This window comes from Condylostylus longicornis, unplaced genomic scaffold (genome assembly GCF_029603195.1).
Source record: "Condylostylus longicornis isolate FDR11 unplaced genomic scaffold, ASM2960319v2 ptg000048l, whole genome shotgun sequence".
In the NCBI taxonomy this organism is placed as follows: domain Eukaryota; kingdom Metazoa; phylum Arthropoda; class Insecta; order Diptera; family Dolichopodidae; genus Condylostylus; species Condylostylus longicornis.
In genome coordinates, this window is record NW_026578017.1 from 17,206,149 (window position 1) to 17,222,496 (window position 16,348).

The 16,348-nt window shown below is 24.4% G+C and overlaps 1 protein-coding gene across 4 annotated transcripts in view; it reads right to left on the bottom strand.

Moving 5' to 3' along the window:
- The window catches only part of LOC129611068 (calcitonin gene-related peptide type 1 receptor), a 58,289-nt gene extending 50,406 nt beyond the window's left edge, over window positions 1-7,883 (bottom strand). For all 4 annotated transcript variants that reach the window (XM_055523998.1, XM_055523997.1, XM_055523996.1 and 1 more), the window contains exons 1-2: window positions 7,507-7,883; window positions 4,763-4,876 (exon numbers count right to left, since the gene is read on the bottom strand). In XM_055523998.1, coding sequence (XP_055379973.1) covers window positions 4,763-4,876; window positions 7,507-7,621 — 229 coding nt within the window. In that variant the 5' untranslated portion in view covers window positions 7,622-7,883. The remainder of the gene's footprint in view (window positions 1-4,762; window positions 4,877-7,506) is intronic.
- Between the last annotated feature and the right edge of the window lie 8,465 nt (window positions 7,884-16,348).

Consider the following 16,348-nt stretch of genomic DNA (forward strand, 5'->3'; position numbering starts at 1 on the left):
CATATAGTATTAAAAAGGGTACACACATGTAATATACAACTGATAAGTTTAATTCTAGAACATTTACTTGAATTTCCAAATTTTATAAAATTTTCTTAGCTATTCCGAAACATAATTATAATTTGTTGTAAAATATATTATAAATTGCAACAAAAGATAGTTATGTCTTTTAAAATTATAAATAGTGATCATAAAATTTTAACATTTTGGTCTGCATTGTGAAACTGCCAAGTGTTATAAACTTTAAAGTCCGACATAATTTTTTGAGTTTTTCACGAGAAAACTAAGTTTATCAACGTAAAATTCTCAAAAATCGTAACATTATAATTATTTGTAATATATGTGGAACTTATTCTGACGTATGAATACGAGTATTTGGTAAAGGAATTCCAAACGATTCTATTTTAGTTTATTTTTCAATGAGGTAAGGGATCAAAAATTATTGCAATAAATGCATTAAAACTTCAACTCTCTTGGAAATACCAAAATGTATGTTATGAACAAGAAATGGTGTTAGAAAATTAAAAAGTTAATATTCAAGAATAAAATTGTCGTAAATCAAAGAAGCATTTCCCGAATTTTTTCAAATTTGAAAAAATAATTTGTAGTAAAGGTGTTGAAATTTTACACAAAAATATAAAGAGTAATTCATTCCGTTTAATTAACTTTGTGTTTGGAAATTATTTGCTCACAAGTTATTGTCATTTTATATTGCACCTATAAAGAATACAATTATACAATTACACCATAACAAAATACTAATCCTTTTTCAATTCTCTGATGGAAATTGTTCCAAGACAACAAGCTATACTATTATTAATTCAAGAATGATATAAATCCTAAGTTCACCTACAATATATTCCAAATTATATCCTTTTTTAATGTAACTGTAATATTGTAAGTATTTAAAGTAAAATATTCTACATATAAGCGCAAAAGTGTTATACATATGTGTCGATAAATTAATGAGATTAACTTTTACACATAACTTTTGTGATTAAAAAAAAATATAAATAGGTTTTAGTGAAAATATAGCATAAAATAATTAGTCGAATCATCAAATAACAGGAATTTCAATACAAGTAAATTCTATGTATTTTTATATTGCATACACATTGGGAATAGAAACGTGTACAAATATTATTGTACTTATTTGAATTATACAAACCATAAATTAATTAATATACTAGAGTTATAAAATCGTAATATATACTAACAAAAACGTGAACAAATTATAATTTAATTCAATTCAGGCAACTCTCGGGTATTTATGTTTAAAATGATGTTATTAATTAAAATTATTGTTTATAATTTAGCGTATCATCAATGTTATTTAATCAGGGGTCGTATATTTTATGAATTTTATCAAATGCTTTGTCAAATCCCGTCGAGAAAATGAGAATTTTCCAATGATTTTGAATAATTTTAATAATCTGCTTCAAAAATGTTTAAAGCATTTAGTGATTGTAGTAATTATAAGGGTACAACATTGGAAAAGACTGCAGTAACGTCTTATATGATCAAAAGGTGATTTTGTTTATTAAATAGCTTTCGTGACAAATTTCTTGACGTCCATGCCAAAATAATCTAAGAAGCATTGAAAAGAATTTTGTATTCGATATGGAACTGCTAATTTTTAGTTTATTCTATATGATGATTAAGTAAAGCAAATAAAAATCTAAAATCAAAATGCAAAAAGCATTAGATACACTTTGAATATTTAAGGAACTTAAGATATAAAATGGAGATTTACAGTGAAGAAGAGATTAGAATTAAACGTTTTTCTTGCAAATGAATTCACATTGATTGTTTACGTTTGTATAATTATGTACTTAAATTGTTCACTTCTATTATTCTACTACATATAATTGTATATTTTAGTTAAACGTACATACATATATATATATTTTTAAATACACATTGTGTGTTAGAATACAAATTTACTTCTAAGCATTTGTTTTGTAGGTTAAAAGGAAAATAAATGTATAAAATAATAGTAGAAATGTGTGTTTATTTTTCTAGATTTTAACTTAATAGTTAATACTTTCAATGAGGATATAAAAAGGATATAAAGAAAATAAAACTAATATTTTTTTTTACCGTATACATAGTAAATGATTATTGGTTAATCCTTTCTTTAAATTAAAGAAGAATATTAAAGTGAAATTGTGAAGAAATGGAATTTCACTTAAAATGTTCCTGCTGTATATTGAAGAAAATTAAACCACCAAATGTAATTAAAAGGAATGAGAGTGAAATAAGAAAAGAATTTTACAATTGTTATAGAAATTTTTTATTAAAATCAATAAATTTATATTATTGTAGTTGTTTTATGGGTAAAAGTGTATTACTTTTTATAGAAATTTTCTAATTTCTATGAAAGTCTCTCTAATTTTAATTAAAACGTGAGAATAGAAATATTAATGCGAAAACATGCTTCATTGGTTTCATTACTAAAATTATTTTGTGGTCAGTTATTGTAACAAACGATTCCAATTAAAACTTTTTAAAATTTATTCACTTAACCTAGACATTTAATTTTTTCTATTTTAAATAGAGATTAAAAATATTATAAATAAATTTAGTTTAAATTGTACTTGTACAAGATCGACCTCAATAGTACGCACTGTTATAAAATAAATATTAAATAAAGGCTAAGGCCAAGGCATAAGCATAGTTTATTTGTAGAAGCGTTATTTAAATTGCAATTATCGTATGCTTTACTGTCCTATCCATTGTAAGATTAATTTCTGTACTCTTTTGAATTTTCTTCTAGTATCTAATTTTCTTCATTAATTTTGACTTTATTAAAAATTTTTCACATTTTCAAAATAAAATTTTTTTTTTATATTTTTGATTGTCCTTTAAGGATATTTTTTATAATATTTACATACATATGTAAATGTGTAAATATTAAATATAAGTAACATATATGTATAAGTGTAGATATATAACATAATATGGTAATAAAATAATATAGTGAATTTTAGTATAGTAAAAATTTTAAATTCTATTTGTGTAGACATAATGGAGACTCTCATACATTTTAATGTAGGATTGAATAATAAAAGAAATGATTGAGAAAATTTACTTTAATCATAAAAATTCTCGTTGTTTGTACAATATCTACTCCAAATGGAAGCCAAGTCACGTCAGGAAACCTGTAATAATTATAATAAGAGCAGCAATTGAATGTACTTAAGAATAAAACTAAAAGCGGAAAAAAAAATTTGATGTAAGAAAATAAAACGCAAACACAATATTAAATGAAAATGCATTTTTTTTTGTTTAGCTTCCTTATGGATGACTTGTGATTTTTATTTCTTTAAATAAAAATGAAAATTCATGAAATGACTAGCTAACAATCTTCGGGCAATTGTAAAATCTGATAATATCACAAATTATTCACATGTGTAACTATAATATTTTATAATGAAAATTAAAAGAAATTAGAGTTGTACAATGACAATTTTCGTAATGCATTTAAAAATTAATATTATGGTAAAACAAGAAAATTTCCAAAAAACAAAAAAATATCAGAGAGTACATTTTCTATATAGAATATAAAGCAGAGTGTATTTAATAGGTTTGTGTAATGGTTAAATAATTTTAATGAAGCAACTATACACAATCATTGCACCAATTTACTTGGAATAAATTAGTAGAGTTCGTTGCACTATCAATGACTGTTGGAGCTTTACACTTAGTGGCAATTCGTTCTAAGTCAATACAAAACTTGCTTGTACTTTTTATATTCAAAATTATATTCCTTTAAGTAAAAACGAATTCGGTATGATGATGTTATATGTCATCATAGTAGGATGGTCAATAAATTTAAGAAAAAATGGAAATAACCATCAATAACATTGTCAGCAGAATGCATGCATACATTATACACAAAAAATTCTGGTAATAAAAGCAAATTTAAAAATAAAATCCAATTCAATTAATTTTTGATATTTAACTATTTTCGCTGATATTATGTGACTTGACACACATTGCTTATTTCATGCTCCTATAAGTATTCACTTATATATTAATCTAAGTCAATTGATTTTTTTCACATTTTCATTTGATTATGTGCGTTGAGGCTACAAAAATTATAAATTTTTCTGAGAAAATCAAATTTTTTCAGTTTTTAATTTTCATTGTATTCATTTAATAAATTTGAAAATCTCATTATATAAATAAAATGCCGAATTAATCAAAAACTTTAATTAAGTATATTCAAGTTAAAAATGCTAACATGTAAATTTGGGTAAAAGCACACAAAAAATATTTAAAATTTTTCTCTTATAATATTTATAAATGTCCATAATACTTTTTTGTTATTAAACAAATTTGCGCCTTATATGCATGAAAGACATCTGACACACATGTTTATAAATGCTATTCTATCCTTTATAATTTAAAACTGTTATGAATTTTGAAAAGCACAAAACGAATATCATACCACATCCTGTATACGATATATGAAAAAAAGGCCAAAAAAAACCTTGAACTTCTGCTATAATTTACATAAGAAAGATAAAAAAAAAACTTACATTTATTTTATATACATTTATTCATTTTTATATATCCCCAATATATTCATTCAGAAAAGTACAGAGCAAAAAACAAAAAAAAACAAATAAGAGAAAGAAAATGTCATAAGAATGAAAAAGGACAATGTGGGTAAAATGAAAAAAAAAACCAAATAAATGAAATTATAATGGAAAAAATGAACAAAAAAAAAATAACAAAATCAAAAATCAATACTTACTAGTTGGATCAAATCCTGTTATAAATCCAGGGCATTTTTCATAAGCTGTTTGCCCAGCCAATGTATCTGGCCAACATAACCAACTATCCCATGTGCGAGGACAATAAACGGTCTCTGATTATGTAAAGAAAACAAAAAACAACAATAAAATTAAATATTAATATTTTTGAAAATATTTTTTATGTATGTAGATGTAGATGTGTGAATAAAATTATTAGTAAATAAAAATGGTGAGCTAAAAAAGGATTATAACTGAAAAAACTTTTAAATATAAATTTTAATATAAAAAAAAATTTAGCGCTTGTATGATTGCCGTCTTTCATTTTGTACATTTTAAAAAATTTTAAAAATTTTTTCAAAATAAATCAAAGCTGTAATTACAAGTTTATCTTTAACTTGATCCTTAAAATTTTTGAACTTCAGATGAAATTTAAAAGAACATAACATGGGCTCTGTGAATTGATATTTTTAGTTTTATACTTATTTTTAAATTTTGCGGCCACAAAATTTTAAATGCAAAATAGTTTTAATTTTCTTTTTTCAATTGGTGAGATAATTAAGTTAAAAGAAATCAGGGTATCTCACAAATAAAATGTACCAAAACGTTATTCCCTATCAAATTCTGTTTGAGAACGACAAATTACAAATTTTTTATGGTATTTGTTTATGGATTCACTCCAATAATGCCGGGAATGTTGAAGGATTTTCTCGACCACCATTATACAAGGATATAAAGTAGTATAAAATTTTTCATTTGATTAAGACTTCATTATGAAGTCTTACAAATGATATTAAACATATTCCAAAAAAAAATTCATAAATGATATCACTCACAAATTTTTCTCGTTTTTTTTGTGCCAAAACTAATTAATACACTTACTCACAATAAATGGAATTAATTAAAGTATCATGAGGCGCATATATGATACTTGTCAAAATTTTTCCGATTTTTGTGAAAATATTATGCACAAAACTCGATTAGGAGATTTTTCAGAGAAAATCCAGTAGATTATCAAATTCACCGATTGTAAACTCACTTGGATGCGAAAATTATCATTTTGAAATAATATTCGTTCGATTATTTTTAGAATTCATAGCTCTATTCCTATACTCATTTCTAATACAATGCAGATTTGGTACAACTAAAAATTTTTTTAAAAAATTAAATTGTAAATTTTTTCTTTTTAAAAAATTGTAGACAGAGGAAAACCTTTCAACAATTTTAAAACAAATCAGAAAAATGTCAAATTGTGTTTGTTTTCCTAGTATGGCGGAAGAAAATATAAATTGAAACAATTTACTGTTATATTATGACACTATACCAAATTTTGATATTTTTTGTTTTTAATCTCAAACCTCAACTTAAAAAGAATATTTGGGGTTCCTTTTTTCCTAAATAAAAAATGATTTGTAATAGTGATAAAAAGTATTTTCCTCTTTTATTTTTTTTTATTCTAAATAAAAAGGATAATAACTCAATTAAGGATAATACTTTTTTATATTATTACATTATGCATATATGCTATTGTGTTTGTATATATGTAAAAAAAAGGAACTTATAGAAAAGGGTTTTCATAACTCGTTCGTCATTTAGAATATTTTTTTTTTCGAGTTTATTGATTATGTAGTGAAAATTTTTAGTAAATTTTGTTGAAAGAGAAAAGTTACATTTCCTTTCCTGTTATTGTTGTTGTTGTTTTTTTTTTTTTTGGATTTGTATGACAGATAATCGTCTGACAATTTTATTAATAATTCAAAGGATATGACATGAAATAGGTATATTGTTTTGTTAGATATTGTAATGAGAAACAATTATTATTATAAATTACCATAAGGCGAACCTCAATTTTGAATAGATTTTAAGTATGATAAATTATAGTTGATTTTTTTTTTTTTAGAAATTTTTATGGTTAGTCATTTTTCTGTTTTATTAATTATATAATTATGATCTTGTTATACAGTCAGTTGTAATTAATAAAAAATTGTTCCTCTTTTTGGGAAAATTTTTGTTTTTTTTTTCAATTAGGCATACTGTGTAATTGTTAAAGTTTTTCAAAGTAAAATATAGATTTTATTATACTGACCGCATGAATTAAGTATATATGTGACTGTAAATTAAAAGAAAAAATTAAAGTAAAATTCTTTTAAATAATTAGAATTAATATTCTGATTTAATTGAAATTCAATTAAAAATTATTACTTTATTCTCATCCTAAATGAAGGCAATTAGGATATTGACAGAACAAAGTAAATACATACAGTATATTCATATTATATGAAACACATTATTGTATACATATAGAGTTTTACAAATCATAAATGGATTGACAAGTCTTAATTTTACACTCAAGCTCAATTGTACAGGAATTTTAATTTATATACTGTCGGATATTGGATCGGATATACTTCAAAATTTCATAAAATTGAAATGAAGCGGTGCACAAATAAATCAATCAAACAACGACATTTCTCTAAAAATTCTCTATGCCGATATTTGTAAAACTCAATCACAGACTATAATAAGCTCCTTACTGTAAACAAAGTAGTCATCAAGTTTTTACTTGATTTACGTTATTGATGTTTGAAAAACACAGTTCTTCATACAACAGTTATATTAAATTAAGAATTATTAAGACTCAATTTTCTGAGTACTCAAACTTCATCTAATGCTATATTGCTTATTATGATTTTAGGGTATGATGAAAATGCTTTAATATAGTTTTCTTGCTTTAAATTTAACTTACCATTTGAGTATAATGGGGGTGTATTACTCCATTTTTCATAGCAAGCAGCTTCATATATTGCTAAAGGATTTTCTGTTATATTACCATTAATATTATTCTGAAATGTTTCATTCATTTTTAATAGCTGTCAATTTATCAAAATGTATATTAGCACCGAACGGAAGCCAGTTTTTTTTTATTTTATTTTATTTTAATCCTTTTTTGTTACCGTTGTCAAAATAATAATAAAATATTTATTCACCACACAACCATCAATATTATTACTGATTTTAGGTATTTCCTTTTCAATGGTCCTATCAAAATTTACTGTTAAATTATTGACCTTTTTGATTGAAAATAGTAAAAATGTGTTACAATTTGTTTTAAAGGATCACCATTCAATTCTAAAAAGAAATAAAAAATAGAAAGAATCATTAATTTTAGTGAAGTCAAAAAATAATTTTATTATTTGTAATAACTGTTATTAAAAGGAAAACATGCCCCAAACTAATTAAAATGAACAAAATAATTAAAAGCACATTTCCTTTGTCGAAGGGACTCTTATTCTTTAATTTCATATTATCATTTCAAAATTTCTGTATAAAACCAATCTTCGACAATTTTCATTGTATTCACAGCAAATGGCTCTTTCTCACAATTTCATACATAATTGAAAACACGAGTGAATGAAGGTTTCAGCTACAGTTTCTGAAGTTGCGTGTAAGTTAACCTTCTTTCGAAGCGAAATAATTCAAAAGTGTGACATAACACCTTTTAAAGCTATCTCTTAAACAGAGTCGTTTTTTGAAAAACGGGTTTCGCATATAAAAGGTAAACATGTAAAGCTTCTATTTATGCAATAAACCCATTTTTGTAAAAATTGTAGATGACACCTTTGTGTTTTCAATTATGATTACCTGTTCCTTTGTTAAATCTCCGTTTCTCTTCTCCGTTTACAGTTACACTTTGATTATTCAACCTGAAAAGGCTATCGATTATAAATTAACATTTTAACTAAACTATTGATTTTAAATTTTAAAGTATTTACGTAAACATTTTCTAATAATGCCTCTGATACTACTCTTATGTATATTTACGATATTATACAAAATTTTGTTACAAAGGTGGATAAAATAAGGTCCCAGTTGGTACTTAATTTAGAAAATGTAAATGAACTTTTTTAGAAATATCAACGACCGCTTTTATTTATTCTAAAATCATATGCTTATATTTGAAGCATTTACCTCACCTGTTATCGTATTATTTCCGGGTGCTTATGGTAATCTAAAGTGATGTCATGAAAATTTTATTTTAAAATTGAATTGTTTTTATTTTTCTTTCTGGTGATGCTTGAATATGTTTAAATTAGTATATTTTTTTTGCACATTCTGTAAATTTTAAAAAAATTTATTAAAAAATCAGTTCAGTTTACAAGTTCTTCAATCAGAGTGTCTTTCTTAAAGTAAAATTCTCATAAATCTATTTATATACTTCTTTGCGTTTTTTCGAATTAAAGGGTTCTTGACTATAAAATATTTTACTATCAAGGTTATTAAGAACATGACTTCAAATGTTATAAAGCTTTAGTAAGGGGAAAGCTATAGGCCCAGCTTTCATCATATGAAAGCGAATTTAAGTCTTTTACTACAGCATTATTAGAGTTTTGAATTTATCCTTTACGTAAACTCATTTTGTTTTGCGAAATTTCACAGCGTGCGATATTTGGGAAAAAAATTAAGAATTTTTAAAATTAACTTATATCAATTTTTGACTTAAAGCTCATTTTAGTCAAAGCAAAGTTCCCCAATCTCTGAATCTCTTGCGTCAAATATAAATTTATTATTCTCTTTATTTTTTTATTTCAATTTAAATTAAATTAGATTAGATTCGTAAATTGGCAGGGATCAACCTCACGCCAGGCCACTGCAGCCTTAAAAACTTATTGTAACATTTTGCAAAGCCCCGAATGTTATACCACGTATGCCCCCTTAGTGAATCAATGGCCTCATGGTCAATGCTAAACAATCAATATCAATAATATCATATTCATCATGACAAAATTTAGACAAATGGTCCCTAAGTTGTCCCATTTTTAGTGCAATTGGTATTCTAATTTGCAGTGCTCCATCTTTCTTAGACGCTAACAGCTCCGTGGCCATTCATTTTACTTTAGAGGATTATCATTTTAATTATTCTTTTGAGTGGTATCGTATTATCTATTTATTTATCAAAATATCGTAATATCACTTTGATCAAATTATCAAAAATTATGGATTCAAATTTTATTTTCTCCTAAAATAATTTTTACTTTGATCTTACAAAATAGTTAAAATTTTACCCACACGTTAAAACCAATTTTTTTTTAACGCATAATCCCGTTAAAATTATTTCTCAATAATTATTAAGCGGCAAATAAAGAAGATTAAAGCAAAAAATAAATTCCATATATGAGGTTGATTTAACAAACAATCTAGTATGATACCGCATTTAATTTCAATGAAATTTAAAAAAAAAAAAAACAGAAAATACTTCCACTTATGATACAAAGTATCGCTAAAACCGGAATGCTTTATTCGGCAAAAAATAAAAGGAAAATGAAGGAAATACGCAAAATCGAAACCCAAAACACAAAAAAAATAATACAAAATCGTGCTTTATCCTCCACATTTCTTAATTTTCAAAAAATATATTCAATAAATATGCATACATAAATAACATTACAGATAAGCTAATCCATACATAATTAATATCCTTGAATAACAATGTACATACATTTAAAATTTGAGCGAAAGAAAAAATTAAAACCCAAGAACCTAATACATCAATCCATTTCCAATAAATCATAAAAATATCGACACATTTCGTGATCCTTAAGAGATTTTAAGAGAAAAAATTAGGATAATGGAAGAGGAAAACACCATAAACACATGTTATTAAAAGAATTCAAATTTCTTGAATTTAAATCCAAAAAAGAAAAAAAAAGAAAAACGAAAAAGGAAGTAGGGGAAAATTTCTTACTCAATTGAGTGAATTTTTTCAAATGAGTTTATTTATAAGTTCATCGTTCATCGTACATGTTATCCTTTTAATAAACAAAATATACACAGCTTGCGTCATTCAATTATTTTTCAAGGATAGAAAGTATTTGTGCTTTAAAGAATATTAAATTTTTTGATAAAAAATAATGACATTTTTATTTAATCATAATTTTTTTTTTTATATTATTAATTTTAATAAAAATTTGTTTTTGAAGTTGGCAATCAACACTTTTGTAACTTGGTAATTGCAATGTATGCAATGTATAATAATTAATCTAAATCTTGTGAGTTTGTAGAAAAAATAATAATTATTTCTTCGATTGATTTAACTTCACTTGAATTCAACTAATTTCGATCTGAGGTGAAATTTTTAAAACACTAATTTTCCTGCAGTAGAAGTGGTATTAAGTGATTGGTCTTGTATACCTTATCCCGATATCTTCTTCAATAGCTCAAATTTACCTTAGATACAGAATTCTTTTTTTTTTTTTTTCCTTTGTTCACTCCTAGAAGGAGCATAGGGCTAGTGCATGATTTCTCATGCACTAGCCCTAAATAGAATTCTAAATCAATTTTAAAGGTAAATTTTTGACTTGAGTCTAATAACCCCCTGTTGTTTTACTCATCTCTCGCATCATATTACCCATAAGTATAACTTTTGTCAAAAAATCATTATTTTATCTGACATATACCTTATACACGAAAAAATTTAGAAAAAATATAATAAACTGGCAGGATATAAATTACGTGTGATATATCCCAAAATAATATTTAAAGTAATATTCAAATAATATATGTAATAAGATAAATGAGTTTGGAAGATGATGGTTAACTTTACTGTAATATTGACTTAAAAATATATATGTAGGTACTTCGTAACTCGAACACACAATAATACAAATAAAGAAGTCAGTCAACGTTTGTGTATAAGCTCAATTTATGAATTTCTATTCCATTTTTCATATATACTGTGTTTTTCATATATAGATTTTATCTGAAGATTTCTCTGATGTATTCAGGTATCATAATGACATGAATATAAAGCTTAAAATCATTATTATTATGGAATCGCTTGTAAACACGATATATATATATATATTCTCATATATAAATATGTGTATAAATTAATGGATGAAAATAATATTTTCTTGATATTTAAATATTAAACATCTCATGTAGATTAACACTGTTGGAAAATTTTAATATGACTACCATTAACATTAAAAATATTAATAGATATCATAAAAAATATACGGTTAAAATTAAGGATGCGGTGTATGAATGGAACAATAAAAGTAAAAGCGAATTCAAGATCGTTAATTGACTCATATGTATACTACTTAATATGTGGACTCATTATCGAAAATTTTAAATATTATAGAAAATATTGTATATGTCTAATATGTAGATATAATTTTAAGAATTATTTCAAGGTTCTTAATTATTATTCTCATAATATATATTTAAGGCAATGGATTAAGATTGATGAGTTTTTAAAAATACAAATCGTTCTTTTTGATGTAGAATGAGCGCCTAAAGTATTTTAATTGAATTGTAATTTAAACAAGTGTCTTTTAAATGATGAAGATGAGTGTGAATTCATAAATGAAAGGCAATATTTTAGTAAGAGCTTTACGGCAAATTACTTTCTCTTTTATACTGCTGCACATAATCTGATTCTTACAACGCCGCAATTACCTTTATTTTTTTCCACAGAATTTCTTTTCTTTAAATTCACATAATTTTAATTAAATATTAATTAATCCTAACTTAAATTCTGAGATTGAAAGTATGTGTAATCTGGAAGAAATTTGAATGATTTATTTTCTACATAGAATTGTTCTTTAAAATAACTTTTAAATTATTGACCCTATTATCAATTTACACTTTTAAAAAATTATGACTCATTATTATTAGATTTTCTGTTTTCTATGAAGTCATGCAGCCCGATAATAATCGCATCTTGGCATACATATTTTGTTCTATATACTATTTTTTTATAAAATTCACATGATTTCATTTTTATATAGAAATTTTATGTAGAAAATTTGTTACCTGATGTTTTTGGCAGATACTTAGTTATAAATCCATTAATCAAAACGAAAGTGTGAAAAGTAAGGTAAGATTAAAAATTTTATTGTGTATGGCTGTAGCAATGATTCACGAGCAAGAAGTAGAAGAAGAAAAAAGGGAAATAATTACTTCTTTCCACACTTCAAAGCACATTCTTAAGAAATATGTGACTGAAGAATGATAATAAAAATCTTCGTTTTTTCGTCTTCCATAACATAATGGGTCTCTTAAAGTCATGAAATTTTAAATCTTTTTTGATTTTAAATTGACAGGATAATGAAAAAAAAAAATGAAATGGTTACGAGTATTATTAAAGTTTCTGGATATTGATTTTTTTTTATTGAATTGAATTTGAAGTAGATTTTTCTTTTGGGAAAGGTTGTTTATTTTTTTGATTGCTGGGAAATGATTAGTAAGAAGAAAAAGTTTTTCTTTTCAATGTCTCTGTTCCAGTTTTTCTTTTATGAAAGTTTATGAAATTTTTCACCGTATTTTTTCATTAAGAAAGATGACAATGAAGATAAGAACTTTTTAAGAATGTTTATTTTGGCTTCTAATCAAATAATCGATGTATTTGGTATTCGCGTTGTGGAGGAACAGCAAATTATTTTTTAATATTTAAACTTAAATTCTTAAAGATTATTTAAAAATAATTACAAATATTTTTAAAATTTCAAGAATAGTACAAGATGTACTGAAAAAGATAATAAATCCAATAGTATGACTTTAGCGATAGAATTGCACAAAGTGTCCTCTGCTACAGTCAAATGGAACTTAAAAATATTGAGTTCCAAGACATTTTAATTATTCCTCTAGATTTGCAAGTAATTTATCGTATTTTCATTTAGATAGGTCACGTCTTAACTACGTCTTTGATTATATGAGAAATAAATATTTTTTTTTTTAATTTTTAAAATTAAAAATTCATTCACTTTGTAATGTAATTGAATCAGCAATTCAATCAGTTTCCTTTTCCAAAAGCAATATAAAATGTAACTTCAATTAGTTCATTTTTCATTTTTGTTCATTTTAATTGAAAAATTTTTCTCGGAGGATGCAATTTTTTTTTTAATTTTAAATCAATTCCTTACTTGCATCTAATGAATGTTTTATACAATTAATGTTTGTTCAGGTGTATTCTGCATGTATTATACAAGATATTTTCAAATGGACAAAAAAAATATTAATTTGAGGAATCTGTAATTGAAAATTCTTAAAATAATAAATGATAAAATGCTCTTAAGAATGTACATATATAATTCATAGATTTATGGTGAACTTTCTGTACAATATGATGACGATAATTCAGTGATTGAAAAATTTGGTTTGTCTTAAAATTTTATTTCATTGATTTGTTGCTTCAAATATATTGTCCTTATTATGATCAGTTTATACAGTATGACATTAAAAGCCAATATTTCTTCAATTTAGGCGTCAGGTTTTAAAAGCAATCTTTCCATAACAAGCAATTCCAACAATTCCATTCTACTCATTCCACCAACAATTTACAACAAAATTTGTTCAAAATTATAAGTGAGTATTTATGTTTTAACGAGAATTTAACAGAGTCTCCCACCTAATCCAGTTGCTAATTAGATACCGCACCGCATATACAATACCGCACACCCACATATGAAAAAGTTTTCAATTAATAGAATAAAAAATCCTTATTTTTAAAATACATAATCAATTTATTTTTTGTTTTTGTTTTCTGCTCTTACGGTTTCTTATAGATTCTTATTGCTTCAAAGAACTCACTAACCTTTTCACATCAATTGATCTTAAGCGTTTTCTTGTTTTTTTTTTTATTTCATTTCTAAATCTTTACAGTTAAAATATTTTTACCCTTAAAACATTTATAATTAATTATATATTATGGTCTAGACAAGTGGAAAAATAAAATGAACATTTTCATTTATTTCGATTAGTTTTCTTATAGTAAGTAAATCACACTCAAAAATTCCCATGAGAAGAAAATAAAGGAGCGAACGAAAAAATTACCAAAAAAATAAAATTTCTTTTATATTTTCTTCATGGAAAATTGAAATTTTAAGATTCAGGACACACATAATAGATTCGATTATTTCAACAAAAATTTACAATTCTAAATATAAATTTGGAACTCAATATATAAATTTGTTTAAATGTGTGTTATTTTATACACTATTGGGGATCTATGAGTATTTTGGTATAATTCAATTTTTAGTATTTTAAATCTTTAGGCTTCTACTCCATTTAATGATGGTCACATAATATACGTAATTTTTATGCAGTACGCACGAATGATTGACTGATAATATAGAATATAAGAAATTTTGTTATTCAAGTATATAAGAAGAAATTTATTGGATTAAATTAAAAGAAATTTTATTCAGTCACCTATTATAGCTATTCTAAGTTCATAAAGAAAATTTCAGGTCATTTTAGATTTTATTTTTTAGGATTTTAGAAAGAACAATAATTGTGTATACCAACATGCAGATCATACCATGGAGTTTAACTGCATTTTCTTCAATTTTTTGAATTCGAAATTAAATTAATAAAGGTCAATAACTTGTTTTAAAAGGAAATTTTTTTGTATTATTTTAATTTTATTTACTTATTTTTTTAGTAGTCCCCGTTTTATCACCATTAAACAGGTTCTAAGGCTTATTAATAAGGCTTACTCGTGTATCATATAGCAATATGATGTCAACATTTTATAGACTTCAATAAGTTATTCGTTATAGCTTGTTTTAGAGATAACGTTCTTGAAATATTTATAAGTGTTTTACAAAATTTTTTATTAAATCTTTGTACCTTTCTCTCACTAAAGTCACCTGTAATTGAAAAATATAATTAAGTTTCGGATAGAAGAAAGCCAAAACAAAACAAAATTTTTTCCCTTAAATGAATTATCCTTTTTTTTGAAAAAATATAAGAAATACAAGCGATCCTTCAATGATGTCTGTAGTGGCTAAAATTAAGAATTTTTTATTCCAAAATTTTAATTCAGAAGATTTGCGTACACGTGTTACATACTTAGAGGTTACTGATTTGGCAACATTTTCATATATAAGAAATAACACAGTAAATATTGGAAACCAGAATAGATTTAAAAAATTATAATAAAACAATAAATTTAAGATTTTATATAAAAATAATAAAAATTAATTTTTTTTTCGGAATTTATGCATGTGTCAATTGCTAACAATAAAAATTTAAAATATCGATTGAATTTTAGGTCAAATAATAATAAATATTGCATATTTTTTGGCAATGCTTATCTTTCATATGCATTTATCGTTGTTGTCATTGTTTGTTTGTAAAAACGAAAAGTTTACGATATATATATTTTATTTTTATGCTCTTTTCTAATTTCAGACATACACCAATTTGCACATTACATTAGTGGGAAAACAGAAATAATTATTTATGAAAAGCTCGGGAAAAGGATTATAGACTACTCCGTACACTCTCGATAAGTTGAGTTTTATCTGTCTTTTGACTTGTTTTTTAAGTCCTTCACATTTATAATTTTTAAAATGAACAAAAATTATAACAATTTAACAAATTTCTAATCCCTCCTTCAATACAATCGTCTTTGCATCAGACAATAATGCAGAAAAAAATCAATACTCCAGTTGAAATTGAATTCTATTTTGGAAAATGTGTTTCAAAAATATTCTGTTCACTCAATTGTCTATTGAAATTAGTGAAATTAGAATGATTTAGAAAAATTTTGTATTTATTTCATTAATACGCAGTATGTA